The 27,635-nt window shown below is 32.9% G+C and overlaps 3 protein-coding genes across 8 annotated transcripts in view; 1 reads left to right on the top strand and 2 right to left on the bottom strand.

Moving 5' to 3' along the window:
• Window positions 1-14,216, bottom strand: LOC111053441 (polyadenylate-binding protein 4-like). The gene is made up of 10 exons (XM_022340336.2): window positions 13,444-14,216; window positions 11,392-11,585; window positions 10,820-10,936; window positions 10,077-10,238; window positions 9,470-9,586; window positions 5,619-5,813; window positions 4,376-4,745; window positions 3,132-3,499; window positions 2,246-2,350; window positions 1-958 (listed from the first exon to the last, which is right to left on the bottom strand). The coding sequence occupies exons 1-10, from the start codon at window positions 13,640-13,642 to the stop codon at window positions 884-886; spliced, it is 1,902 nt and encodes a 633-aa protein (XP_022196028.1). The 5' UTR covers window positions 13,643-14,216; the 3' UTR covers window positions 1-883.
• Window positions 14,126-24,705, top strand: LOC111053443 (glyoxylate reductase/hydroxypyruvate reductase). Of its 5 annotated transcripts, XM_022340338.2 has the most exons (7): window positions 17,221-17,486; window positions 18,840-18,938; window positions 19,698-19,825; window positions 20,808-21,170; window positions 22,284-22,448; window positions 22,780-22,905; window positions 24,328-24,705. In XM_022340338.2, the coding sequence occupies exons 1-7, from the start codon at window positions 17,413-17,415 to the stop codon at window positions 24,444-24,446; spliced, it is 1,074 nt and encodes a 357-aa protein (XP_022196030.1). In that variant the 5' UTR covers window positions 17,221-17,412; the 3' UTR covers window positions 24,447-24,705. The 5 variants fall into 5 exon arrangements, with proteins under 5 accessions (XP_039292948.1, XP_039292954.1, XP_022196030.1 ...); XM_039437014.1 differs by lacking the exons at window positions 17,221-17,486; window positions 18,840-18,938 and adding an exon at window positions 14,126-14,268; XM_039437020.1 differs by lacking the exons at window positions 17,221-17,486; window positions 18,840-18,938 and adding an exon at window positions 15,246-15,305.
• LOC111053442 (laccase-9) overlaps window positions 24,526-27,635 on the bottom strand; it is a 14,568-nt gene continuing 11,458 nt past the window's right edge. For both annotated transcript variants that reach the window (XM_039436998.1, XM_022340337.2), the window contains exons 10-12: window positions 27,088-27,288; window positions 25,963-26,190; window positions 24,526-25,184 (exon numbers count right to left, since the gene is read on the bottom strand). In XM_039436998.1, coding sequence (XP_039292932.1) covers window positions 25,045-25,184; window positions 25,963-26,190; window positions 27,088-27,288 — 569 coding nt within the window. In that variant the 3' untranslated portion in view covers window positions 24,526-25,044. The remainder of the gene's footprint in view (window positions 25,185-25,962; window positions 26,191-27,087; window positions 27,289-27,635) is intronic.

The raw sequence follows: 27,635 nt of genomic DNA on the forward strand, positions 1-27,635 counted from the left end.
TTTAAATTCATATTTATTCTCAAAAAAAGCCCCAAGAACCAAATACAGAGAAGGGGAAATGAGAAATGTTACCAGAAGGCACGTTCATATAACATGAAATAATAAAGAAAAGAATAATAGTAATAATAATTATAAGAATAATAATGATGAATCAAAAAAATAATAAATGTAACTGATACACGCGGAATTACAATAATGCTAACTTTGTTGCATGTTAATTGAGTGATACATTAAAATATAATTTTTCATGAACTCAAGACATTTTACTTCCAGGCCACAAAGAAATGTTGATAGCCAACAGGTCTTAAATTAACCTTAAAAATAAACTACTTCCTTCCACTGGAATTACAGACATGCCATAAAACAAAGGGTGCACTAAATTGAATAATAGAAAACAACAATTTTCTTCAAAGTTAAGCCACCAATAGGTTTACACTAGAATAGTTGAGCATGGTTATCTTATTTATTTGAAAATAATGACTTTCAAGAAACTAGGATAAAATTAAACAAGGAAACTACAACTGTAAAAACGAACGACATGAAAGTATGGCTATTCAAAGCAAGTGGTCACACAACAAAAGATAACTCAAATATTAGACTCAATACAACCGTAGTGTCATTTATCCCATTAACATAATAAGTGTCAATAGGAATCTTAAAGACGTGTCAATTGTGTTAGTGTCAGTGAACATAGTTTCTAGCGGTTCTGTCCAAGTGTTCTGCTATGGATCACACATGACACATGCAGAGGTTGGATAGAACTACTAGAGACTTGACGTTCAACAAAATTATGTTCATTGAAATTCCGACAATGTATCAACTGAATCTTAAGGATAAGTGTTGCATTCATCACTATTTTTACCCGCACGACTCAATGGTCAATCTACGGCTCCTTTTTTATCTGGGATGCAGCTTGTTTAGCTTGATGAGCTTGAAGCACAGCCACAGCCTCTTCGACCTGAAAACAAAGAAAAGCACATTTAGTGTTATGACAACAAAAATGTGCAGAATTTGAATAGTTCGAGATAAAAATGCTTCTATATTCAAACAGATTTGAAAATGACAAATTACATGCACTGCATTTTCAACAAGCAAGTTCATAGAATGCTCAAAACAACTTCTAGATTTCAAGTTCTCCAATCCATACTTGTTCAGTAATAATATTCAACGATCACACACAATGCAAATGTTTGTGATAGACATGGAATAAAAGTTGCAAGAAGCGTTCTAATAAGATCAACCACGAATCTGTGATTTCATTTCATCACGGTAAGTTAACAACACAGTATTTATATAAATAAATGTAATTCTCAATAAAAGTTTTTTTGCTGAGGATGGTACCCACATGAGCTCTAGACTTTTGCGTGGGTAATGAGACGATGGTGATAAGAGATGATTTTTCAACTCATAAATGGTATTTAGAGGAGTTCAGCTCTACAACATAAGTAGCAGGCGCATGGAGCCCAACTAATCTTATAGAAAGCTTACAAGCGACCACGAAATCCACAAAAAACGAGCTTTTTCATTAGTTTTAGCTTCCAAAGCAAGTTTCAAAGAATAGTTGTAAAAGCATTTTCAATAAGAAACTCCATGTTCATAAAAAAATATAAGTCAACTATTACAATGTGTAAACCCACATTGGAAAACTGATTCAATGGGCCCGTTCTGTGTACATGGAATGTGGTAAATTGTCCGATTCACAATTTACCAGGTAAAAAGTTCCGCGTCCCATGGGAAGAATTTTTACAGATTCTTTACCAGAAACCAGTTCCAAGTTCCTGCCCCACAGTCGAAGAGTGGTAAATTCTCCGGTCTGGTACAGTTCCAACTATCTGAGCTCTCATTGGTCGATTGAATTGTAGTCTGCTGCTTCTCTGCGCATGCGCTGATAGTTTATTTACCATAGCATAGCCATAGAATACATAACCAACAAAATGATGTTTGATAACCATTCGTTATTTGAATTTTTCTCTATAGAAAATTTGAGAGTAATGTAATAAAAGAAATTCACACTTTTCTAGACGGTAAGTTTGTAAAACAGCCTTTCTTCATTCACGCAGCTACTAAACGACACATTTTGGTGTAAATCAACTTTATAAGTGCGCGCCAAAAGCTTGAACCAACGATTTTGAAATGTCGTTACATGGGAACATTTTGCACTAGTCACGTGATGGAACAATTTACTGTACACAGAACGTACACTATTAGGCTACTAATTTATGGACAATAACAGACTATCCCTTACCTTGGCCTGCAGAGATTCATGATGCTCCAACATGTGAAGAAGCTCTGTATTGTCAATTTCAAGCAACATCCCTGTGATTTTACCAGCGAGTTCTGGATACATTCTCTGCAAATATTAAAAAATATTAGTAGATGGTCAAGAGGGCAAATAAGTGATAACTTTTCGACTGTTACTTGCAGAATTACAGTTCCATGTAACATGATACAATTTTTTTCCGTCAGTTCAGGCACATGGAGGTAATAAAAGAGATGCAAATTTATTCCAAACAAAGCTAATTGAGGTAAACTCAAGTTACCGACCGACTCCATTCTCTTGTTATTTGAAATAAAATAAAAGAATCAACTAGCTCTATTACTGGCATGCATTTATTAGTTAAGTTACCTTTGAGAGAATGACTGACCAGTTTTTAATTTTTCAAGTAGCATCCATTTTATTGATTTACTACAAAATTGTCAGTCAATGATATTGTAGCATCTCAATACGATGTTTAATTATTAATACTTAGACTAAATTTGCAGAAAGTCAAACCATAGTAATTCAAAGCTCATTAGTATTTACGCGATGCAATAGTATAATAGTAAGAACAGTTGACCAGCTCAAGCAGACTCGCAACAGCTACTTAGCGTTGTGAAAACAGTATTTGATTCATTTGACTTTCCAGACAAGTGAATCAACGTCAGTGATGTCAACTTGTACAAGAAGTAGATTTTAGCAGTAAAGTTCATCTTCAAAACTTCAACGGTACTTCAAGAAACTATTATTATTTAATAATAATAATAATAATGCTCAACGTATAAACTTCCAACGTGTTGACGGATTCTTGATTAGTAACCATTATACATTGATCTATTTGAAATTAGAGTTTGTGTGATATGTATCAACTTACGTAAATAACAGGGAAGAGACGTTCGCCGAGCATCTGCTTCTGATCGGTGGCGTTGGCGCTAGAGAGCATGGAAGCGGTGAGCGGCTCCTGGCCCTGCACAAGCACAGCCTGCTGTTGCGGCGGCTGCTGCTCAGCGGCGACGGCCGACATCGGCTGCTGCGGCGGGTTGCGCATGTTTGCCGTGTACTTGAAGTTGGCCGAGCGACCCTGTGCCGACACCGACACCGGCTGCGCCGCGCCGCCGCGTGCGCCCAGTCCAGTCTGCTGCCCGGTGATCGGGCGCGCCGAGATCGCGTTACGCAGCGCTGGTTGCGCGTTAGCGGGAGCGCGCGGGTTCGAGCGGTACGGAGCCTGCATGTTCGGGAAGCCTGTAATCATAACAAAGACAAATTGTGTTTCAAATTTATTTGCCATAAAATGTTTTACCATGTTTAGAATTTTATTAACAGTATACTATACCGAGTAACACAGTTAAATTGTATCCGAGTATAAGTTATGTTGAGACATACATTTTAAATGTGTCACAATTTGACACAAGTGGCATGTGTGTAACCTAACCTTCCCTAACCTAACCTAATGATCGAGAGAGAAAAAACGAAAAAATTGTTTTTTGTTTCGCACAGTTGAAAAATGATCTAAAACTGCACTAAAACATTCGTCACAATGTAGGACACGTAACCACTAGCACAACAGTAATAGTTGATTACAAAGCAAGACCATATCCAGAGAGACGACAGCATAACCATTTCCACATCCCTTTTTCAGAAAGACAGTTGAAAAGCTTGACTCATTTTAAAAAGCAGTTAAGTCTGTAAACTCGGTACAACCGAACTTTTCTTTCTTTTTCAATGAGCCAGATTAATAAGTTTGACTTTACGAGTGAATTTTCTCTAAATGAATGAAGAACATTCATTTTTTTGTTCGTCATAATTATGAAACTGCATTAAGGGAGCAACGCTCCCGTAGTATATGACATGTCAACACATTAATGATACCGATCAACATTAAAATCTAATTGTAACAAATTAATAACGATCATTTTATTTTACATAAGTTGAAAAATCATGAATTAGTACAGTACTATTTGAAACACATTTGACCAAACAACATAAACTAGTCATCAAACTCTCACCAGGTCTGGTTTTTCTGGGTTTCAGGTTGAGTTTTCATGTTATTATTATAATTGTGAATCTTTAACTTGGATTAGCATGTTATTATAGTGTTGAGCAGAGCAGAGGACTTGCCTGAAGAAGCAGCCTGTGCATTGGGGCGAACATGGGGCTGCGTGGCCCAGCGGGGCTGAGGCCGCATCTGCGCCATCTGCGTGGGGCCAAAGAAGCGCTGCGGCTGCGGCAGCGTGGGCACAAAGTAGCCGCTGGTGCCACCAGGCTGGAAGATCTGGCCCATCTGCTGCATGCGCATGTTGGCCATGCGCTGCATGTACTGCGACGCCAGGTGCGCCTTGCGGTCCTCCTTGCGTTGCGCCAAGGCCACATACAGCGGCTTCGTGCCCACGATCCGCCCGTTCATCTCCGTCACCGCCTTTGTCGCCTCCTCGGGCGACGAGAAGCACACAAATCCAAAGCCCTTGCTGCGTCCATCCTCCAGCATCACCTTGACAAAACATTCAACCAATTCAATTTCATTGATTGTGATAATTTTTGTAATGTTATTTTGGCAAATTGTTATTATACAGAGAATAAAAAAGTAAATACCAAAAAGACATCAAAAATCATTATACTACAAGCTTTATAAATAAACTTTCATATTCAAAACGAATGAAATAGTTGAGGGCTGCACAACCAACGATCCACGATCTGTAAATCATTTGGCGCGTTGCCCAGAAATAGTTCATTAATACCAAAGTTATTAATACCCATTCAATAAAATTTAGATATACAATTTTTTAAAGCTGAATATATCCACCCAGTACCATTGAAAAATGGTTATTGAAATTACAATACGAGCGTTTAATACAAATGATATATTAGGTAACACGTGAGGTTAATTAAGAGGGTTCAATACAGGGGTTTAATACCGATCGTGTTTCCATACTAGAGTCAAGGCAATTCAAGTACGGACGTATCTGTATTTATACAAGTACCACTCGTGTAAAGTACTATACAATTACGGATAAGTGACATTAAACGGCCATCAGTTGCTATTTCATAGCGCCTTGCCCGATGAAGATATAGTATACTTGAAAATGTCTTATTGTTTTGCTTAACTTATGTTCAGCCAACAGACCCCTGAGCTTTTAAATTTTAAAATTACTCGATTTTACCAAAATTATTCAAATTCACTAGCCTGAAACAATGTTATGTCAGATTTACTATCAATTTTTCTATTTGACCGTAAAAAGCAAAACATACTGTATTTATGAAATTTTAAAAAATAGACAAGCACCAACTTACAAAAAAATGTTCAATATAAACATCAAATTTATAGTACATAATAAAGTACTAGAGATGGTGTTAATGTGGGTACCTTGGCACTGGTGATGGCTCCGAATGGTTCGAACTCTTTTCTGAGGCGCTCGTCATCAATGGTGTCATCCAAGTTCTTGACGTACAGATTCACGCCCTGGTAGCGGTTCAATCGTTCCATTTTCAGTTGCTCGAACTTGCGTTTCAGCTCCTGCTGGCGCTCCGCCTTCTTTTGAGCTCGACCAACGTACAGCGGCTGCAACACAAATTATGTTTTCAGACTGACATGTGAGAATGAAATACAAAAATTTCAAGTAATAACCCATGTTTCAATTTAAAAGTGAAAGTCATAAGAAATTAGAGTTTACAATTGTGAAATTCAATAACAACCTTAGTGAATTTAAACTATCTATAGACACAATTTTAGAATATATGCAACATAAAATAGGACATTGAAAGAACTGTCATATGTATTGTGTCACAGTATGTGTGAATTGAATCATCAGCACAACACAACCTCTGAACAGTTTATTTTGAATTAATTGCCAAAAAAAAAAATCATAAATACATTATTGTACAATAAGATTTCTAGAGTATATAATACTAATGACAGTAGAACATGAGTAATTCAATATTATTGATGTATAGATTTGGATACTTGAAAATGGCATCATAAGTGCTCGTTGTGTTTATATGAAAAAATATAAGGGTACTAGAAAATTTCTATAATATTATAATTGATGTAATTTTTGTCATTGCCAACATAAGATCCCTCGTGAGTTGACAGTGACTTGCAGTTGACTTATCCGGCTTCAGTTCTGGTCATGTACAAAATAACATTTTTAAATCAAGGTTTGAAGCATTTTTGGGCGTATGCCTGTTGTATCTACCAGAATTGAATGTATTGTCTATGAATAAATTAATAGATATTTATGATTCATTTCAATTAAAAATTGGTTCTTAACTACTCATGTGCAGTTTTAACTCCTGTAGTATTCATACTTGATTCAAGTACCGTATCAACTCATTCAATCATCATTTTCAGTTATAAAGTCTATTTCCGGGAAGTAATAATTGTCGAGTGAAAGAATATAGACGCTATAATTTTGATAAACGTTGATACTCTCTTGCATAGTGGAATATTATTTAATTAGGAATAATCCATAGAATAAGACTGTCATAATTTGTCAAGGTTATCTATAGAAAATATATCAGTTTTTATAAATAGATAAACTTTTGCTCAGAACAAGGTAGGCTAAGTTAATTGAAGAACGATAAAATTTGATAAGTTACAGTGATAAAAATTATGTACAAAGAAAGAACCTAGTTTCAAAGAGTATCATAAAGTATCAATCGTGAAGTACCAAGAGCACGAACTTACCATTCTTATTAAATGCTAAAACACGGAACGAATTTATTTTAGGTTAAGTCATTGACTCTCTGTGAATGACAAGATTCTGTTCCCAACACTTCAACGCATAGCAAGAAAATAAACTTATGAATAAGCAGCGACTACACAACTCTATAACAACTACAAACCTAAAATATAGATAAGAGCTCGGCAGTGGATTAAGTAGTAAACTATGATTCATAACTTTCAAATAAAACTGATTGTTCGCCTATTAGAACAGTATGCCAACAGTTCTCAACAAAATGCATGATACTGGTGAATATGATGATCATTAAATTATTGTACTAGTTGCTAGCGACAGCTGAATAATGAACGATAAATAATATACGTCATTGATTTAGATAAGAAGAACTAGATATTATCAAATCCACAATTATCAAGAGTATATCACGTTTGGCATTTCGGAGACTCAGTTGTAAGAACATACTAGATAATAGAGATAATATGGACATATCGTTTGTCGGCAGATTGGAAGAAGCTGTTCATACATAATCTTATCTAAGTTTCAGTCAAGACAGAGACAAGGTAAATAACGTCAATGTTTGGATTTACTGATAACATATTGAAAATAGGTTTGAGCCAATCGTCTAGTATTGAAATTTCTCACAAGTTTTCAGATAATGAACAAACCACTTTATATTAATGTTTATTAAGTGTAGTATTCAATCTATCGACTCTATAGTGATGAAGTTGAATTTCCTGTGTCAATTTTCATCGTGAGAAATTCATTTTTCAATTGAGAAATAATTTTCTCACATCAAGATTATGCCAACTTGCGTCCGGTTGAGGTATTCTCACTGAACTTTATTTCCGTTGGCGATGGAAAATACACAAGTATTTTTGAATGTTTCAAACTTGCATTTCCCTGTTCCCAGGGAATTATGCTCTGACTCCACATGGAACAGTCGCCTCGTTGGCGACTTACACACATAATTTGCGCGGTAAAGATAAGTTCCAATCAAGCTGTGGCCGGGATCGGATTAAATTCCTCGGGGCTCTCGTTTGTATGTTAAATAAATTTTGTGAATAAATTTTCATTGGAAGTAACAGGAAGAAATTCGTTCTAGTCTATCATTACTGTCTGTATATGTTTGGTTTTAATTGAGTAGTTAGTTGAAGTAAATGTGTAAAAGTTTCAAGTGAGAATTTCAGTGAATCATTAAGGCTCAACTCACACTTACGCGACTCAGGTCGAGAAGAGACTCGACTCTAGTCACTACCTCTGTTTACGGAGGTAGTGTTCTAGTCGAGAGCATGTGTTTCCAAATGACACTCAGACCATTCGATTCTAGTCTCCGCGACGTCACCATTTGAAAACACATGCTCTCGACTAGAGTCGAGTCTCTTCTCGACCTGAGTCGCGTAAGAGTGAGTCAAGCCTAATAGTATAGTGACTAGTTTTAATTAACAATTACAGGAATTGGGATTAACAATTTTAACGATGGTGAGTGCGTGCCATTATATTTTCTAGCTCATGTTAGAAGCCCCCTAATTGAACGAATCGCAGTGTTTATTTGTAATAGTAAAATGAATAAAGTAGCCTACACGCTACCTTCGTGAACAGTTCAGAGTTCCAGATCAGTTAGAAAAAGTTACTTCAATTAGTTTACTTTACTTTAGAAGGTGCAAGAAGATAACACAAATTATTTCTAGTAGATTTATTCACTGAATAAAAGTTGGATAGAAAACAAAATGTTATTATTTTTCCAAAGTCTCATAACTCCCGAAAGTATATTTAAGAGATCCTTCTCTAGCCCCCCCCCCCAGCACTGGGCGGTTACATTTACCAGTGTAAATATAGGATTTTTTCTATACTAACCTCTCGAGATAATAAATTAATGAAAGTACCATATTTCAATATTTTACTCAATACTTAATATTTTTGAGCTCAACCCTTGCAAAATATGTCTAATGATTGAAAGCATATGTATGTTCAATCAAAATCTTAATAAGTGATACTATTATTGGCTTAAAGCTTAATAATAGTAGATTATTCTAACGGTAATACAATTTGTAAGATACATTTTAACAAAATCCTATTTGATTGAATGACTTGATTCCAGAAACAATAAGGGTCGGTGGTTTCCGAGCTCGTGATTTAGATAAGTTCTAGACTTTAAACAGCTGGAGTAGGAAAATTGGCATTCCGAAACGGGGCAGTCCACGTTTAAATAGAATTTCGAAAAACTATAAAATTGAACACAAAATAGAATAGAGAGAAAATAGTGTAAAGTTTCAGCTATTTTGAATTATTTAGAAATGTTTCATTTTGTCAAGGAAAAACGTTTCCAATTATAGAAATGAAAAATAATTATTAGGCCTATCATAAAAATTAAGACTAAGCCCAGTTTCGGAAAGCCAATTTTCTGACTACAGCTGTTTCAAGTCTAGAACTTAGCTGAATCCCGAGCTCGGAAACTGGCCCTTAGATTTTATTGATTGCTAACATGAGAGAAGTTTCAAAAATTTAAATACAATCAGTTTCCATTCTCATGACTCACCTTTCCTTCAAACACTTCCTTGCCGTTCAGGTCGTCCACTGCACGCTCGGCTGCCTCTGGATCTTCGAACGCTACAAAACCAAATCCTCTCGATTTGCCATCTTCCTTGTTCATCACCTGGCGGCACAAAAATGCAAATTAGTCTTTCTGCTTCATTTCATAGAAATTGCATCATACCAACTAATGAAATTGGATGAAAATACTTTGAACTGTCAAAGTATTGAAAAACCAAAGTATTGTCAAACCAATTACAATACATTGAAAACAGTTTCTGTTATCACAACATAGTCAATAAACGTTGGTTTTTGAAAAAGTGAAAACTGAGACTAATTTTCAATTAAATTAAAAGTTAGATACATTCAAAAACATTTTGCAATAACAAATAACTATTCGCATTGTAACAAATAGTGAGCATCTGGGTTGTAGAAATCGTTCAAAATGCCGCTGATATTCTATTGAAAGCTGTGAAAATTCAATAGTTTGAGTTGCTGCCTTCGTTTTAACCCTAGTAGGGTACTCATTTTATAGCATTGATATAACAAAATACAAATTTACTGGTGAGCCCCCCCAACGTGAAATAGAATAAGATGACATAAAATTTACTTACCCTGTGGCTAGTTATACGTCCATAAGTTTCAAACATTTCACGGAGCATGTCGTCGGAGAATTCTTCTCCAAAGTTTTTGACATACACGTTCGTGAATTGCTTAGCTTTCTCTCCCAGCTCCTTCTCGCGTTCCTTGCGTGGGATGAATTTGCCAACGAATACCTGGACAAAAAAATAAACCAATTGAGTTGAATAAGAATTGAAGACTCAATTTATTAGAAAAGTCAATTCAGTTATAGAGTCGATAATAAAATTCAAGTCAATCTCAAACTGAAAATCAACATTTTTGAATATATATATATATATATATATATATATATATATATATATATATATATATATATATATATATTACAAAACAATAGCCTCGATTGTACAGATTTTGATCAATTTTCACACAACTACAACACTTCAACTGAAACTTGGAAAATAAATTCCATCAATTTACAGTAAGAGTTGACTGGTGTATTATAAAATTCCATCTATATTCTATTATAATGAACTATACAAATAAAAAAATTATTGATTAGTTCAATTTTTTCAAGCTCTGAGTTTTTACCCTACCGTCATAATTATCCGTCTTTCCATGACCGGTTTAGGTTGGATAATCGAGATTATTGATTCATACTGTATTTGCAGCTTAAATATTTATAAAACTTTAAATAGAAAATCAACTTTTTAAGAAAGACAAATATTCAATTTACTAGGAATCAATTAGTCTACAATCACTTCATGAAACCAACCTTCTTGCCATTGAGCAACATTCCGTTCACTTTGTCAATAGATTTGTTTGCTGCTTCTTCAGTTTCAAAGTGCACAAATCCATATCCTTTTGAAGCACCGGTTTCATCTTGAGCGACCTGAACAACAAGGACATAACAAATTAATCAGTTATAATGAAGAAATAGTTATAGTAGTAAAAATATATAAATAATTGGTTTTTTAATCGAATAAAAATTATAAGTAAAATATTACAAAGACTATAGAAAACTATGAATAAGTGATTTGTCAATAGAAACAAATTAAAAATTATCATTAAATCTAATACTAAACGTGCCCTAAATGGTTGAGCTACTTTATTTCTCAAATGATTGATTCAATTCCGTAATAGATATAAGTGGGTATTTAGAAATATGAAAATGGTAAAAGTTGTAAAAGTTCATTGCATGTACATTAATGGAAAATGGAATAAATATTGATTTTTAAACTATTTTACATTTATAGTCAGAAGTTTAGATATACCTACATAATTGATAATATTGGGAAGACTCTGTTACAGGGTTATGTAAAAAAGAAACACACAAGTAGTAGTTACCTTGCAGCTGAGAATGTTGCCAAACGCAGAAAACGTATCATACATGGCTTTGTTGTCGATAGTTTTGTCCAAATTTTTTATGAATACGTTTCCAATCCCAGATTTTCTCAATGAAGGATCTCTTTGAGACCACATAATTCTGATTGGACGCCCTTTTAACATATCAAAGTTCATCGTATCCAATGCTCTTTCAGCTGAAAAAATAGATAACAAACTATAAGAAATTTGATTCAAGTGCATCGAACATGTTCACTTATTATTGTAAACACTTACTATCTTGTAAACATACCACTTCCGGCAGTACAGATTTTTAGTAATTGTACAATAAAGAGTGCGTGAAAGCGGAGACTTGATCTTTTAAAATTAAAGAATACACGTTCTATTGACTATGTTATTGGAAAGTGTATTTAATTCTTCAGAGCATTTGATTTTTACTTTTTCAAGTTTTAAAAACTTTTTTTAATTTATGAATTCAGGGCTACTTTCTGGTATTTATAAAATAGGATAATTAATTATAGTACCCTTCAAAACTTAATAAAACAAAAATAGCCTAAAATTTATATTCAAGTTAAGTTATAATTTGTATTCTTGTTTTATTAATTTTTAAATGGTACTATAATTCTATTTTACAAATTTAAAAACTTTATCCATCTATTTCCTAATAATGTTTATTGAGGAAAAGTAAACTCAACACCGAAATCCGGAAACGGGATTACCTTTTGAATGAAAAATAATGTAAAAAAATCAAGTCTAGAGCTATTTTGTTTAAAAAATTTATTGCAGAAGAGACTTCAGTCTTCAGCCATAGATTTTTGAATCAAGTATCCTCAACAACTTATAAAGGTATTCTGTTTTTCAAGAATAAGGTTCAAATACGCCCTGGATTATAAATATGAAATATCAGTTTAACGGTATCTCTAATACAAAATGTTGAGAAATTAAATTAAAGCAAATTAATGTAACCGATTCACAATTATTTTATAATTACTCTTAAGATTTACTCAAATCAAGTTACTTTTGATAGCCTCAATTCACAAAATCAGCTTTTTCCAATAAGTTTTATAGGTGAACAATTCAAACATCTTGTTAGTATGATTCATAACACAGCTCTTTGGTGAAGGTTACACAATATTGCCTCATTGCCCACAGCCTCATTACAAACAATTGTCAAATTTTATAATTATTATTGCAAAAATGGATTGAGCTTGAGCTTTTTTCACCTCGTTAGGTCATTTAAGAGGCTCTGAAATTGATCACCTGAAAACACCGGACCTGAGCCAGCCAGGCCACTCGATATTAATTTACCTTGATTAAGTAAGATAACTTACAAAATAATTACCTTATGTACAAGTGCATTCTAAGTTAATTGGAACTACTGTATTGTTTATAACTTATGAATTTTCAATTTTCATACACGATTTCCATACACTCATGTTTCACCTTCCACTTGAACATGCTTATTTTGTAAACTACTCCATGTAGCTAGTGATCAACTTATTTGACGTTTTAATGACATCCTTTGTGAAGAATGCGGATATAGGCTTCAATGAAAGTTTAGATCACATTTTGATTCATGTTAGAAATAAACTAACTAGTCTATATCATTCAATTTAATATCATGTTAACACAATGTAGTTTCCACAACAAAGTAGTCTTATTTTTACAAATGTGACGAGATTAGATAAAATTTAATGGTAATAAAACATTTCGACTATAAAATAGTTTGAAGTAGGCATAACTAAAAATCAAAATCATTCAAATAGGCTAGGCTACTCTAATGAAACTAATCTGTTCTTCAAAACCTAACCTTATAAGTCAACTAAGATTTATTATTTACATAAATAAATGGTTCTACATTAATGTAAAAAAGTTTAGAGCAAAATATGATTAATGTTTGTCATATTGCACAGAATTGCATCACTTTAGAAAGTTACCAACAATGCAAGGAAAAGGAAACATGTGGATGAGACAAGATTCACCATGCTTGAATTTGGCTACTCTAACTTGAATAATACATTTTAAAACTAAAAAAAAATGTATTGGTCTACTTACCATCGCCAGGCTGTTGGAAATTCACATATGCATAACCCAAGGATCTGCGAGTTATCATGTCTCTACACACCCTGATTGACAATACTGGGCCAGCCGTCGAAAACTTTTCGAACAGCATGGCCTCAGTAACTTCGGCTTGCAAATCTCCTACATAAAGTGAAGCCATTGGATAATTTGGACCACCCGGACCTGGATTCATTTTTTAAAGTAATAATTCGAAAATATTTGAAAATATACTTGGAAAGACACGATACACGTTCACTCAGGCCAGATACGAAAGGAGCCCACGTTGCACGATCCAAACCACGTTTCAACCAAACTTGAAAGTTACCCGTTATTTTCGATTTTTACTATTTTTTTGTAGTTTTAGTATTTTATGATTTTTTTGGGGTTTTTAAAAGTGAGTTATTTTTCACGAATAAGTGGGTTGTGTAACCTTTCACAGGACACACAACCTCACATAAAAGTGACTATACTGACTTCTTAGGAAGAAGAGGCCATGAAAGTGAGAGCGACGCTTAAATATATAGTAGTGTCACTCCGCGGGATAACGATGATAAAAATAGTGCGCCAAGTAAGTGGAATAAAATGAATTATGCTGAATATATATTTCAAGAAACTGCGTTTAAAAATAAACGGAAAACAAAGTTGAAAACTTTAACATCACTTGAGAAATAAAGGCTGAAGAAATATACTATTTAATAATAATAGGATGATGCATCACAACAGTACAGTTTGCAACTTCCAAGTTCCAACCTTCCAACAGACACACTCGTTATTTCAATTCAAAATTAAATATATCAAGTATCAAATTGCTTCAAAAAGGTATATTTATTTTTGAAAATATATAAAATTACGAAATAATAGGAAATATTAGCATTACTGTTTTGAATATCAATAAATGAATTTCATTGAGACAACGTTTATACATAACCTGCTTAGATAAAAACCTTTTCATGAGTTGAAATTGCTTGACTAGTGAGTAGATGTTTTGGTAGTTAATTGAGAATTGTACCTCCAGAGTGAATTATCAATATTTTTTATGGGTTGCTTTCAGGATTAGGTGAAATCCAACCAGTGATGATTAAATATTTTACTCAAGTAAACTGTTAAACTCAAGTAACTTATTTTTGTTCAGTTAGAATACTTGAGTGAATTCTAATGGTGATTTGAATCTATTGTAACGTTGGGTCAGATGAGTTATGAAGACATGTTGATTTTACATTCCGTACTCTTATGTGATTTCTCTCCGCGATTAATATTTATTTATGTGAGAATAATAGGTTATTCTGTTGTTCTATACATGCATATTTTATACATGTGAAGTGTAGGCCTACCACCTGTCACAGATTAACCTTTGTTACTTTGTCTATGCCTTCGACCATTAATAGACTACAATAATTATTGTATGCACCTATTTATAGAACCACACCCCCTTTTCTATTTATAGTTAGATGCCCGGCCTATAGTGAGGTCCACATTAAAATGTCAGTGGAATAGATAGGACAACAGCGTTGCTATTATCTGCGTTACCACCGCCTTCTATGGTAGATAGTATTCCCAGTATATCCCATAAAATATGAATTGTTTATTCTTGTAAATAATAATCAATTATATTTAATTCGTCGAGAAAACATGATTTTCATTTATTTTATAATTAATTTTCATAATTTTTTTTCCAAGGGTGATGTGCCCACATGATCTCTAGGCTTGTGAATGGGTAATGAGATTGATGCTAATGAGAGATGAGTTTAACCTACCGTACACTTTAAGGTGGGTTTCGAATAATCGGGAAACGATTTGCAAATCATGAATCATTTTCAGAGGAATTGGCTCAAGTGTTCAATCTTCCAACGGGAAAAGTAGGCGCATAATTCTTAACTGAGATTGAATATTTAGATAAATTAATGGTAAATTATATTTCTGAATGGTTCAAAATTAATCTGATTGCAACGTTGCAGAACTAGAAAAAGATACAGCTATTTGATTTATCTAATGACTGATAAGAACAGCAACATCAATGTTAATCAAGTGCTGACTTTATAACGTGGAGCTTACTTCATAGGCTGAGTAGGCCTATTGTAGATAGGCCTACTCTATACTTGAGTTGAGTACCTGCAGTGAGTTTTCACTTTCATTGTCCAACCGGTACTAGTCCAGTCACTATAATTATACAATGGTGTTTGCATTTTCAATCTTTCAATAATCTTATTCAAAACAACACGAAATACACAAAATAAATTAATATTATATACAAAACAACACAATAAACAATACAATTTTTTTAAAAATACAAAAACCTTCTTCATGGTAGGGTGTGCTGAACTGCGATTTTATATTGAAGTAGTTTTGATTTTTTAATATATTGTTCGGATGGATAAGAAAAGTTTAGACCAATTTTTTCATGCAAAATTTCCTTGTGCTAGATACAGAGTGGCCCAAAAAACCGTATTTCCGGATCATTTACCAGTTTTCAGCTATTTCTGCCAAATCAAGTAATCGGACAGTAAATTTTGCTCTCGACGTCTTTTTAGATTATGGAATTCTAAATAAAATGAGGTCATTCAGAACTCTCTATCTTTAATGAGTACTGAGTAATGATTTTTCAAAAATGAGTGAAATTTCAAGAAAAAATCAATTTTGATGCATTTTAGTTTTTGATTAACAATATCTTTCGATATACCATTAAAATCAACCATTAATCCACCATTTAAATGTACGATTCAAAATCTCTCATTGCGTGATTTTGTGCTCTACAATCTGAGACCAGCTAGAGCGCTCTATCTCATTCCCAGGTACACCTGACAACAGCAATATATCATGCTCCTTGTATTTTGAAAAACACCTAAGTTTCAGCTTCAACTATCATAACCAAATCCATTGTCATTAAATTGAGATCTCGCACAGTGATATAAGTTCATAAGATCATTTTCTATGAGAATCACCTGTTTGATGCACTTAATCTAGTGGAGAAGCGCGCATATAGGGACACCTAAGGATCAAACGGTTACCACTCTGTATCTAGCACAAGAAAATCTTGCATGAATAAATTTGTTCTGGGCTTCTTTTATCCATTCATACAATATATTAAAAATCAAGACTACAATATAAAATGCAAGCACACAACTTTTTCATGTCTATTTTGTCTGGACTACCTACTAGGCTAGAAGGCTACCGTACCATAGTTAATGGAAAGAATTGCTTTCCAGAAAAATTTAAGTTATTCCTATTTTAAGCTGTCTATACGTTTAAAGGTCCCCTGAGTCCGAAAATATGATTTTTGGGTGTTGATCTGTGCGTATCTGTGAACAAGATAACTCCATTCCTAAAGTGGATTTCATTAGTCAAGTTGTCTTGAATTCGAGTTTTGTATAAAATGATAAATAAATTATATTGTTTAAATAAGTGATATTGAAGTCAAGTTTAAAAACCCGGGCGAGTGAGTAAGAATAAAACTATTAGAAATAAAGAAATTATTTTTTTACTGTTTACTGTCACTGGGAATCCAGTGACACTGTTTACCTTTTTAACTGTTCACTTTTCACTGTTCACTGTGTGGGAGTCCAGCTTATTTAAATATTATATCTCTGTGTTTATGCATGAAGACTTGTTTTTTCTACAGTAAATATACTACTATTTCTACTGTAATATAGCTAATGTAGTTTTTTCTATTTTATTTTGATTATTTTTTCTGTGGAACACTATAATAGAATAATATATAATAAGTTAGGAATACCTTATGTTTTTCTATGGCACTACATAGTAGTGAAATGAAAGAAGAGCTCGTTTAGTGAGAGAACATGTGAGCCGTTCTAAACAAAAACTGTACCCCTGAATTTATGTAGATGAACAACAGAAAACATTCTTTCAGATTAATAAATCATTACAAATTGATTCCCAAGTATGGGTTTACCAATGAATTTTAAGGCAAAATGAATCATTTATATTGTAATTGAGAAGAATTTGGAAATGTCATTAAAATATTTTTGTTTTATGAGGAGTTTTTGTCTTATACAGTTCAGATCACGTCACACTTTTAGCTGGTAAGATAATATTAATTTTATCTCTATTGTATAATCACAAAAAAACTTCAAGTAATATAAACTAATGATTGAATATGTTATGTATATTGGTAATATATAATTAGTCTAAATGTATTTAAATCATTTTTTAAATTTATTTAGGTAATGAATAGGATTGCAAGAACTATTGGGTACCAGTAAGTTACAACCGTAAAACAATTAATATAATAGGTAAGGTAATTTTAAATATTTTAAAATATTTGCACGGTACAAGTATTTAGACCTATATGTGAGATATACCAAGCAAATAATAAAAAAACCTATATTTTTATATAGCAAATAATAATTTATTACAATACTTGGCTTCAATCCACATTTTTAAAAGTGAATAGAAAACAACTAATTCAATCATTTATAAATTAAATTTATTAAAATAATTTATTCTTCATAATAATTATACTATTGACTTCTGCTTTATATCATAATAAATAACTTAGATGGTGAGATCATTTAATTTTTCAATTGTAAAAGATTGGTCCATTTACATCGTATAAATCAATATAAATTAAAAAATGCAATTCAGTTATATGCTGGTTTTGTAAAAAATCAACTATAATTACAATTATTGTAGAAATGAAATTAGTCATTTTAATACGTCAGATAATCTATCGTTTCATAGTTGAAAGGCTATCAGAATGGTCAGTGGAACCTAATGTATCGGACTACCAAGCAATAGATACCGGATCAAAATAAATACTTTATAAGCAAATTATTTAATTGAGCATCTTAAGTCTACGTCAAATCTTACGATGAACAATCTGGGACTCAATTAATTTATTCAATCCGATTTTTTCTAGATATTCACATCATAATAACGTCTATTTGAAAATCGTTTCAATGTAATACAGTATTATTACCAAGCAATGATTCCTTATTGACTCTCATGAGATCATGTCTCTTCCTTAATCGAACTTATTATCATATGTATGGGAAATTGACAAAAAAGCAATTGTCTAGAATAATTGATTTAAATTCTCCAATTTTTTAATTCCAAAGTAGCATCGCTTTGATTTTTTTCAAAAAATATAATAAAATAATGGGAGTTTTACCCTACATTTTGTAATGACAACTGATTTATAGAAAATATCAGACCAGCCATAAGCTAATGTAGGGTATTTCAAAAATTGGTCCGAAGTCATTTTTATTGTATACGTCATGTTTCGATGGAAGAAGTTCTTGACAATCTATGAAATCCTTCAAAAATAATACTACAGGTATTTCAGAACATTAATTTATGTTAATAGCTTTTGAATAAGATAGATATTAAATAATATTTTTTCTCTACAAACATGCTGTTCTACTGTTTTTCTCCAGGAATCAGAAATATTTGTTTTCTCAAACTAACATGAAGCCAAAAGTTCTAGTCACATCACCTACAATTCCAAAAATTGGAACCGATCTTCTACAAGAAAAGTATGAGGATAACAATTTTTATAATTAAAGTAATCCAAATGATCACTATAATTCACTTTACTCTATTACTCATTGAAAAAAAATAGTATTCAATATAGAACTCGATTGGGATGAACAACCATCTACTCTTCAAGATTTTTCGAATATCACACACATGCTTCTTCTCCTTGTTACTGTATCACTGTAGTCAGCACTTATTAGAAAATTAACAACTTAACAATCAGATACATTATCCATTGTCTTCAGCAGAGTAGAATCTGTATCATAGCCTTTAAGCATGCTACACACAGGGCTACACATTTTAGCGGCCACTAGCTGCTATAGTGAGAACGTTGAATTAGAAATGTCTGTACTAGAATGTACATGATATTATATTTGTAATTCGCTTCTCAGTAGTAGCTAGAGGAGGCCTGAGTGCAGCCGTGCTTCAGGGTAGGGCCAGACGAGCAGCATCAATTCAGCACAAAATTGCAGCAAAAGTCTGGCCAGCTCCCATGCGGCCCATGAGCTCATTCATGACAACTGCTCATTTATCCCATTCAGCTCATTTAGGCGCGGCAGTTTGCTACCCGTCTGGCCATACCCTTAAGGAAACTGTTACGGTAGTTATTTTGCAATAACTGTTAGGAGTTAAATTATTTTGTCATTAAAAGAGCCATGAATTGAATTATTTGAAAAAGAAATATTTCTGTGTAAGAGCATCTATGAATGATCCAACTAGAGTTGAATTTGGCATAGCCAGTGACTGATTTGTTGTAGATGTGAAGTTATCACTTGTGCTGGCAAACCTCCAACCCGCCAAGAAATATTGGAAATGGTGAAAGGTGTCCATGGAATTTTATGGTGCTCAACACATCGACTTGATGAGGAGGTTGTCAATGTTGCTGGTGAGTACTCATTTGATTACACCGTTCAACGAAAACCGAAATACTCTGCTTTAAATTTGATTTAGTAATTAGCTTTTCAATCACACGAACTATTAAAGAATAAACCAGCTTTTAATTATGTTTGTTTATTAAATTTAAAAAAGAAACAATTCTGATGCGAATAATTTACTCATGTGTCACAGATTTGTGAATGAGAGTTTTATTAATACAGTACTACAACGCTTGAAATTTCAAAATCTGTACCGAAAATTGAATGCAGTCCAAATTCAGTATTAGGCGTTTAAATTTAATTAAGTATTAATTCATTTAATTAGACGATAAAAAATTTGCTACCTATTGATTTCAAAAAGGGATCTCCCATTGCAATATAATCTTTTATTCAGAATATAAAATCTAAAAATACATAGAGTTGATATAGTGTTAGTTAAAATACATAGGTAGTTCATTCATGTAACACTAGGTACCTTTCTTAGTAACTGAAACGAGATGACATAATTGTTATTCAGAAATTTCCAAAGCATAATATGTATGTCTACAAAAATAATTATTAGTGCAATCATTTTAATAATATACTTGTTAATAATACTTGTCCAATGCTGTATATTTCTATGTCGTTCTATATCTATGTAGTGAACTTCAATTTATTCATTCATTCCATCACATTTATTTATTTATCGAAAGGGGTTGATGCAACTGCATTAAACGTATATGAATGGTATCTGGAATTTTCCAAGCCCGATAGATGTGTGACAATAAACATAATTAATAATTGTTGGTGCAATAATGTTAAAAATGAGAGTCACTTGAGAGAATGGAACAAAAGATAAAAAAAATTGAATAGAATGTAACAATACATGAGTTTTCTCTGCTTGAGAGAGACACATGTCATCTATGAGAGTCACTTAACATTCATTAATTAATTCATTCTATTTATTAATTGGAACGTTGGAATTTAGTTTGAATGTTGCGGTGTGTGTTGCAGGCCCGCAACTGAAAGTGGCAAGTACTCTGTCGGTTGGGTACGACCACATCGACGCGAGTCTACTGAAGCGTCGCAACATCAAGCTGGGCAACACGGCAGGCGTGGCCGATGACTCGGTGGCCGAGGTGGCGGTGGGACTCTGTCTGATGGCGGCACACCGGCTGGCCGAAGGGAGGGACTTTGCGCGGGCCAGTCGCATGGTTCACGGCAACGTCGACGCCAGCTGGCTTCTCGGTCACGAGCTGCGTGACGCCACGGTCGGCGTCGTCGGTCTCGGCCGGATCGGAACCGAAGTTGCCAGGCGGTTGAAGGCGTTCAAAGTATGCGACATTATTTATGCGGGCAACCAGGAAAAACAAGAAGGTTTACATCAATGTATATAATTTTCATTGGTGGAGACCACAAGACCAGATACAGACCACACATTCCCAATATTTCCCTATTGAACCAAAAAACCCAAAAACCTACCCTACTATATTAAATCCTATTATAGCACAGATTTTTCACTTTCGTACCAACATGCAGTCAATTATTTTAATTGCCTGTAATTTTATTTTACTTTAAAATTATGTTGAATATCGGAATAAAAGTAGAAAATTGGTGTGTTTATAAATCGTAGGTCGGAATGGACAAAGAACCACCATATAAAACCAATTATAGACTCGAAGAGTTTCCAACATCCCCAAACAGGAGGAGTTGAGGAGGACTCATTTTGAGTCATGAGGAGTTGAGAAAATTATACTCATGGAGGAGGAAGAGAACTACCATTAGGTTTCTCTTTTGATCAGATATTGGATCTGCAGGATAGGCCTATTATATCTGATCTGAGGAGAGACAACAGTAATTCAAACTTCCCAAATATTTGAGGATTATGGTGGAAGAACACTTGAAAGTTATATTTTGCATCTAGAATAGGCTTGTAGACGTATATTTGGTTTTTATATTATCTTGTATGGGCTTAAAATAGGTTTTTATCAATACACATAATTTACTCATTTAGAAGGCTTTTTGATAAGTTATGATATAATACTGGATATAATATGGTATTTATATTCAAATAAAAAGACCACGAGATTGTCATAAAGCACATATCTTTCGAAAAGTTCTTAGTATTTTTATTCAATATGAATAATTACCACAATATCAACTTCTCATCTACACAAAAAGTGTAGCTATAATTCAATGTAATCAACTTGACTTACTAATTAAATTAGAAAATGTTAGTGTATGGAGGAGAGGAGGATGTTTATGAGGCACCTGGCTGCAGGCTCACCACTATCACTCTATACACAACACAACACTGTTGGCTTTTCGCCCCGATCTTATCCATCGCAGTGCTCCACCATTTATTATGTCGTCACTATTCAAAATTACCTCGCAATGTATTCATCGGGGATGGATAGACCTCGGGCGATGGCTATAAATACTCTAATTTATTATTGGAGTATGATAAATTGAGTAAATATCTTATTCCAGGACGAGATCTGGGAGCAACATTCGTACCACTTGGAGAGTTGGCCGAAAGAAGCGATTTTATTGTTGTGTCATGCCTACTCAACGATAAGACAAGACATCTGATTAACAGACATTTCTTCGAGAAGACCAAATGCTCAGCTATTCTAGTCAATGTAGCTAGAGGAGGTAAGTACCAGACTGTAACCATTATAATGAAAAAAAAAACATAATGGTAGGTAGGAAAGGTCCCACCGCCTGAATATATAATTTAAGCCGTCAATGGGCCTTACGACTGTCATACTTCAGCCGGCACCGACAGTCCCGGTTTACTTTCTGTAAACTAAAGTATAAAGAAATGTATATTATCACTTCGTAGGATGAATGAATACCTTCAACGCAATATAATTTAATTTATAACCAAAAATTATAGAAGCATTTAAGTTGCGATATTTTGGAGCCGTGCCATAAAAATGGAAAATAGTGATTATTATTTGAGCTATTATTTGTAATTTTTCAGAGGTAATCGACCAAGACGCGCTAATAGAGGCACTGAATTGTGGTAAAATCTGGGGAGCTGGACTTGATGTAACAACACCAGAACCTCTACCTCAAGGGCATCCCCTTCTGTCGGCTCCAAGATGTGGTATTTAGATGTTTCCATGTCTAATAATATTCATTTTCAAGTTTAATATAAGAAATATAAAACAAAAGTGTACTATTACAAATATTGAGCTCTCACTTGTTACTAATATTAGTAATACAAATATTACTAGCCATTTCAAAGTATTTTAATCTAAAATAAAATGTTTTTATTAGCTAAATAATAATTACAGGGAAAATCAAACTGATAATGTGAATTATCTATACAGAGTTGGTGAAAATTATGGAAACAGCTGAATATTTCTATTACAAGGATAATTTGACAGGTTTCATGTTTGAATTGAAAAGCTACTTTCATGTCGCTTCAAAATTTCGGTCCACCATTTTGAATCCAACTTTATTTTTGTTAATGAGAAGGTGGTCATAAGATACATTATTTCGATACAGAATTTCAATAAAAGTGAATGGCGAGAACCGCACATCGATATCTCAAACCGTTTCAAAGTTATTCACATTCAATGATACTAAGAAATCATACAAAAATAGAATTAATTCGTACATTGAAAATCTAAAAAAATTATAACTATCAAAATAATTAATTCTTTAATTATTGTAAATATACACTCATAGTAACATGTATACACATATTTAAAACTTTGCACAGAAAAGTTAGATCTGTCATATTTTCAATGTACCGAATCATTTCATTTTGTATGATTTATTGGTATCTTTGAATGTGGATAACTTGGGAACGGTTTGAGATATCAATAAGCGGTTTTCGCCATTCAATTTATCTTGAAATTCTGTAACAAAATGTTTCATGTGACTACCTACCCATTTAAAAAAATTAAGTTGGAATTCAAAAAGGCGGACAAAATTTTGAAGCGACAGAAAAGTAGCATCTTAATTCAAATAGGATCTTCAATTAAAACTACTGTCAAACTATCCTTGTAATAGAAATATGAAGCTGTTTACATAATTTTCAGCAACATTGAATACATTTTTACATGTTCTAAAAAGATCTGCTTGAAGTTGTGCAGTGTTTTTCATTGGCTGTAGTGAAATTTTATTTATAAACATGATTTCTATTCCTAGTATACTTTCTCCTCTACAATCAATTTCTTTAACAAGACTCTCGTACTCGAGTTGACAAACAATAACAGTCTGTACCTTTTTTCTTACATATATGAGTACCAAATCTATAAATGAGCTTCTTGAATAACTCATTCAAATTATACTGTAGTAAAAATTGGAAATAGTATGGTATTATATATATTCTATGAAATAGGGTAGATATAAATAGTTGGTTCATGGCATAGTAGTACAGTATAAAAATAACAGCCTAATAAAAAACCAACTGGAATTAAAAACAAATCAAAATTAAATATTAAATTATGATTAACTTTGGTTTCTCATCAGACAAAGTATAGAATCAATAACAACCTTCCTAATCTCTGTTCGACAGTTATAACAGCTCATCAAGGAAACGCAACAATCAGGACTCGGGGTGAAATGGCCATTTTGACAGCCAGAAACATACTAGCTGCATTGTTCGATGAAGAAATGCCATCACGAGTTGTTTGACCGAAAATAATAAATTATTGAAACCATGATAGGACTGAGCCAAAGAGAACACGAGGATGGATACGACTGACATTAGAAAGCCAATGAACATTCATTTATTAGCTACATTGAACATAGTCATTTAGTTACCACAAATAACAATATCATTGTTTGTGTTCGTAATATGGAAGCGTTGTAAATGCAATATCGCATTTGTGGTCATCTCATTTACTGCCTCGCACCAACATCACCCAATTAAAGTAATAAAAAATTATTGAAATTATGTTTTACAAAATACTCATATTAGTTTATATGTTGAATCACGAACCAAACACGTGAATAATAGCAACTTACAAAAGTCTATACAGTTAAAATTGGACAAGTTAGTTGAAGGTCACGTACGTCAAACAATGTAAAATTGGCGACTAATCAGTCCCTTTTACTTCAATGTTACGGAAAACAGCAAATGCTTAGAATCACTGTGAGCTGATTAGCTCTACACTTGAGTTAAATGTTCTTAACAATGTTAGTACGACGCTTATTGGAGTTGAGAGTTCAATTACTTATTACTAAATTTAGTATTTGGTGTTACAGAGATCAGAGAATAATGATTAAGCACTTAAACTTTGGGTAAGAAATTCCCACATTTTGGAAATCCTCTGGGAATTCGTGGTAAATCCCATTGGTCTCCAACCTTCAAGTTCAAAACCATTCCCACCTCACTGTGGTATATGAAGTGGCAATGCAGCATCCAGTAACCTGCAACAATCAATATCAAACTTTCAAACTCGGAAGGGGTTATTGGAATAAATTCAAGAAAGAAAAATACTTTTCATAAGTTTGCCATAGTTCATGAAAACTAGTTTCCAATGAAGTAAACTAAAAATCAAATAACATATCATTAATATAATAACATAAATTACATATTCATTAAAATGCTTATTTGGTATTTTGGTCACGAGAATGTAAGTAGCTCTCATACTTCATCGATAACTTGAATAATATCACATAAAACATATAAACAGAAATAATTGTGTCAAATATCCACATAAAGGGACGGAATTAAACAAAACTAATACTGAAGATAAAGAAATTCACGCACCTATTCTACTCCTCATATCCAGTCTATCGAAATAAGGAATACATAGCCTATCAATTTAATATTTAGGCGCAACTGATTTCAACAAACAATCTCTCTAACCATCGAAATAATCAAAACGTTCACTTCCTACAGGGCTTCTGGCTTCAAATGGCTTGAAAATCATTTTAAAATGATTGAGCTTCAACATAACATAACAATTATTGATTTTCAATGATAAAAATGTTAAACTTTCAATGGTGTACTGTAGGTAGTTGTGTTTAAAGTAGCCTATTTGTGAGTACGGTAGTGCTAACAACGAAAGTACGCAATTCCTAAGTACTTTCCAAAGATTTATGAAAATATCATATTCTTTGGAAAATTGTGACTACATTAAAAAAGTTGAATAAAAACAAGATAAAATCCGTAGCAACACTACTATTTAAAAGCATATAGTACCTGGATTGTCAGCTAATATTCTTGTCACAATGTATCCATAGCCCGGTATTGATAAAGTATCGACTTTGGGCAGGAAGTCGCGAGACTTTGATCTGCTATCCAATAAGTTAGTCAGCCACGTCAGTTGGTCTTTGAGACTTGCTTCAGGTAGCTTTCCCATATCGGTTACATACATATTGTAGCCATGCAAGTGCATGGGATGAGCCAATGTTGAATTTATCTGTCCAACTGCAAAATCAGAAATCAAAATTAGAATAATTCAATACCGTAATAATTTTGAATATCATTGTAAAAGTTTGTACGATACGATCAGACCTAAACGATGTCAAATGAGAAGCAGTCGATTCCTAAAAAAATATTCGTCGACTCAATTCTGAGATAAGAAAGGCGATTTTTTTTCAATTTCAATATAATAATAATAATAATAATAATAATAATATAATAATAATAATAATAATAATATAATAATAATAATAATAATAATAATAATAATAATAATAATAATAATAATATAATAATAATAATAATAATAATATAATAATAATAATAATAATAATAATGATATGCGTTGAAATAAAATTTTACGATTATATTATACAAACGAAAAGGATTCATTTGTTCTGTGAAATAAGATATTTTTAATTCTAGTGATCTGTTGTAAAAATGAATTTTGTACTGGATCTTAATAATCTTCTGTAGCTGAATTTTAATCAGAGATAAAAAATATAGAAATATGTCCCAGATCATAGATTTTATAATAAATCCAATCCAATCCAATTGGATTCAATTTTAATGATTTAATGTCACACATTTGATTGAAAATTTCCAGTATTTGATAGTTCCACTTTATACTATTTTGAATGCATGTAAAAAGCAAGCTATACATAAACTACGGTATTTAATACTGAGAGTATCGCCTTTTTAATAGAGTTTAAACTCGTGAATCTTGTATCCGGCATTGTGATCTGATTATAGGCCTACATCACAATTGAGGGTGAAGAGTGAATGAGATAGAAAGTAGAAACAAAATAGAATTATTGTTTCCTCATCTTATTGATGCAAAATTATTTTAGAACAATGGTGGAGGTCACACTTAATATAACAAAATATGAAGAATTTACTTACTTCCATCAACCATCACTAGCTCTAAAACAGAGCCAAGAGGAATTTGGATGAGATGAATGCACTCTTTATGTTTCTTGGGCATCAGATCATCGCAGAATAAATGTTGAGGAATGTCACGGATTTGGGTCATGAGAGGTGAAGGTGCTGGCATGTTGGTGATGTTGTTGATGAAACCAGCAAACATCAGGCCTTTTTGTGGAACTGCGAAAGAAAATAATTTTTCAACTTAAGTTATTTTAGTTACATCAACAATAATTATTGATTCATTTAGAGTAAAATCTTTGTCTAATAGGAAAAGGTGATTCTTTAGGCAGTGATGATTTGAAAATAACGAAATTCGCTCCATTCACGTATTCGTAACAAAACTATATTTTGAATTAGGTCGATGCATCATTGAAGTGATTTTCAGATGTCTGGGCCTCATTTCAAGTCCAAACGTTTTTTATGTCCACATATATATTATTTTTCACAGTCCATATTTTTATTGAAATTCGCATTTATGCTTTCAGATTTAAAATTCAAATTTTGTGATGTGATCATAATTCAAT

Source organism: Nilaparvata lugens, chromosome 1 (genome assembly GCF_014356525.2).
Source record: "Nilaparvata lugens isolate BPH chromosome 1, ASM1435652v1, whole genome shotgun sequence".
Taxonomy (NCBI): domain Eukaryota; kingdom Metazoa; phylum Arthropoda; class Insecta; order Hemiptera; family Delphacidae; genus Nilaparvata; species Nilaparvata lugens.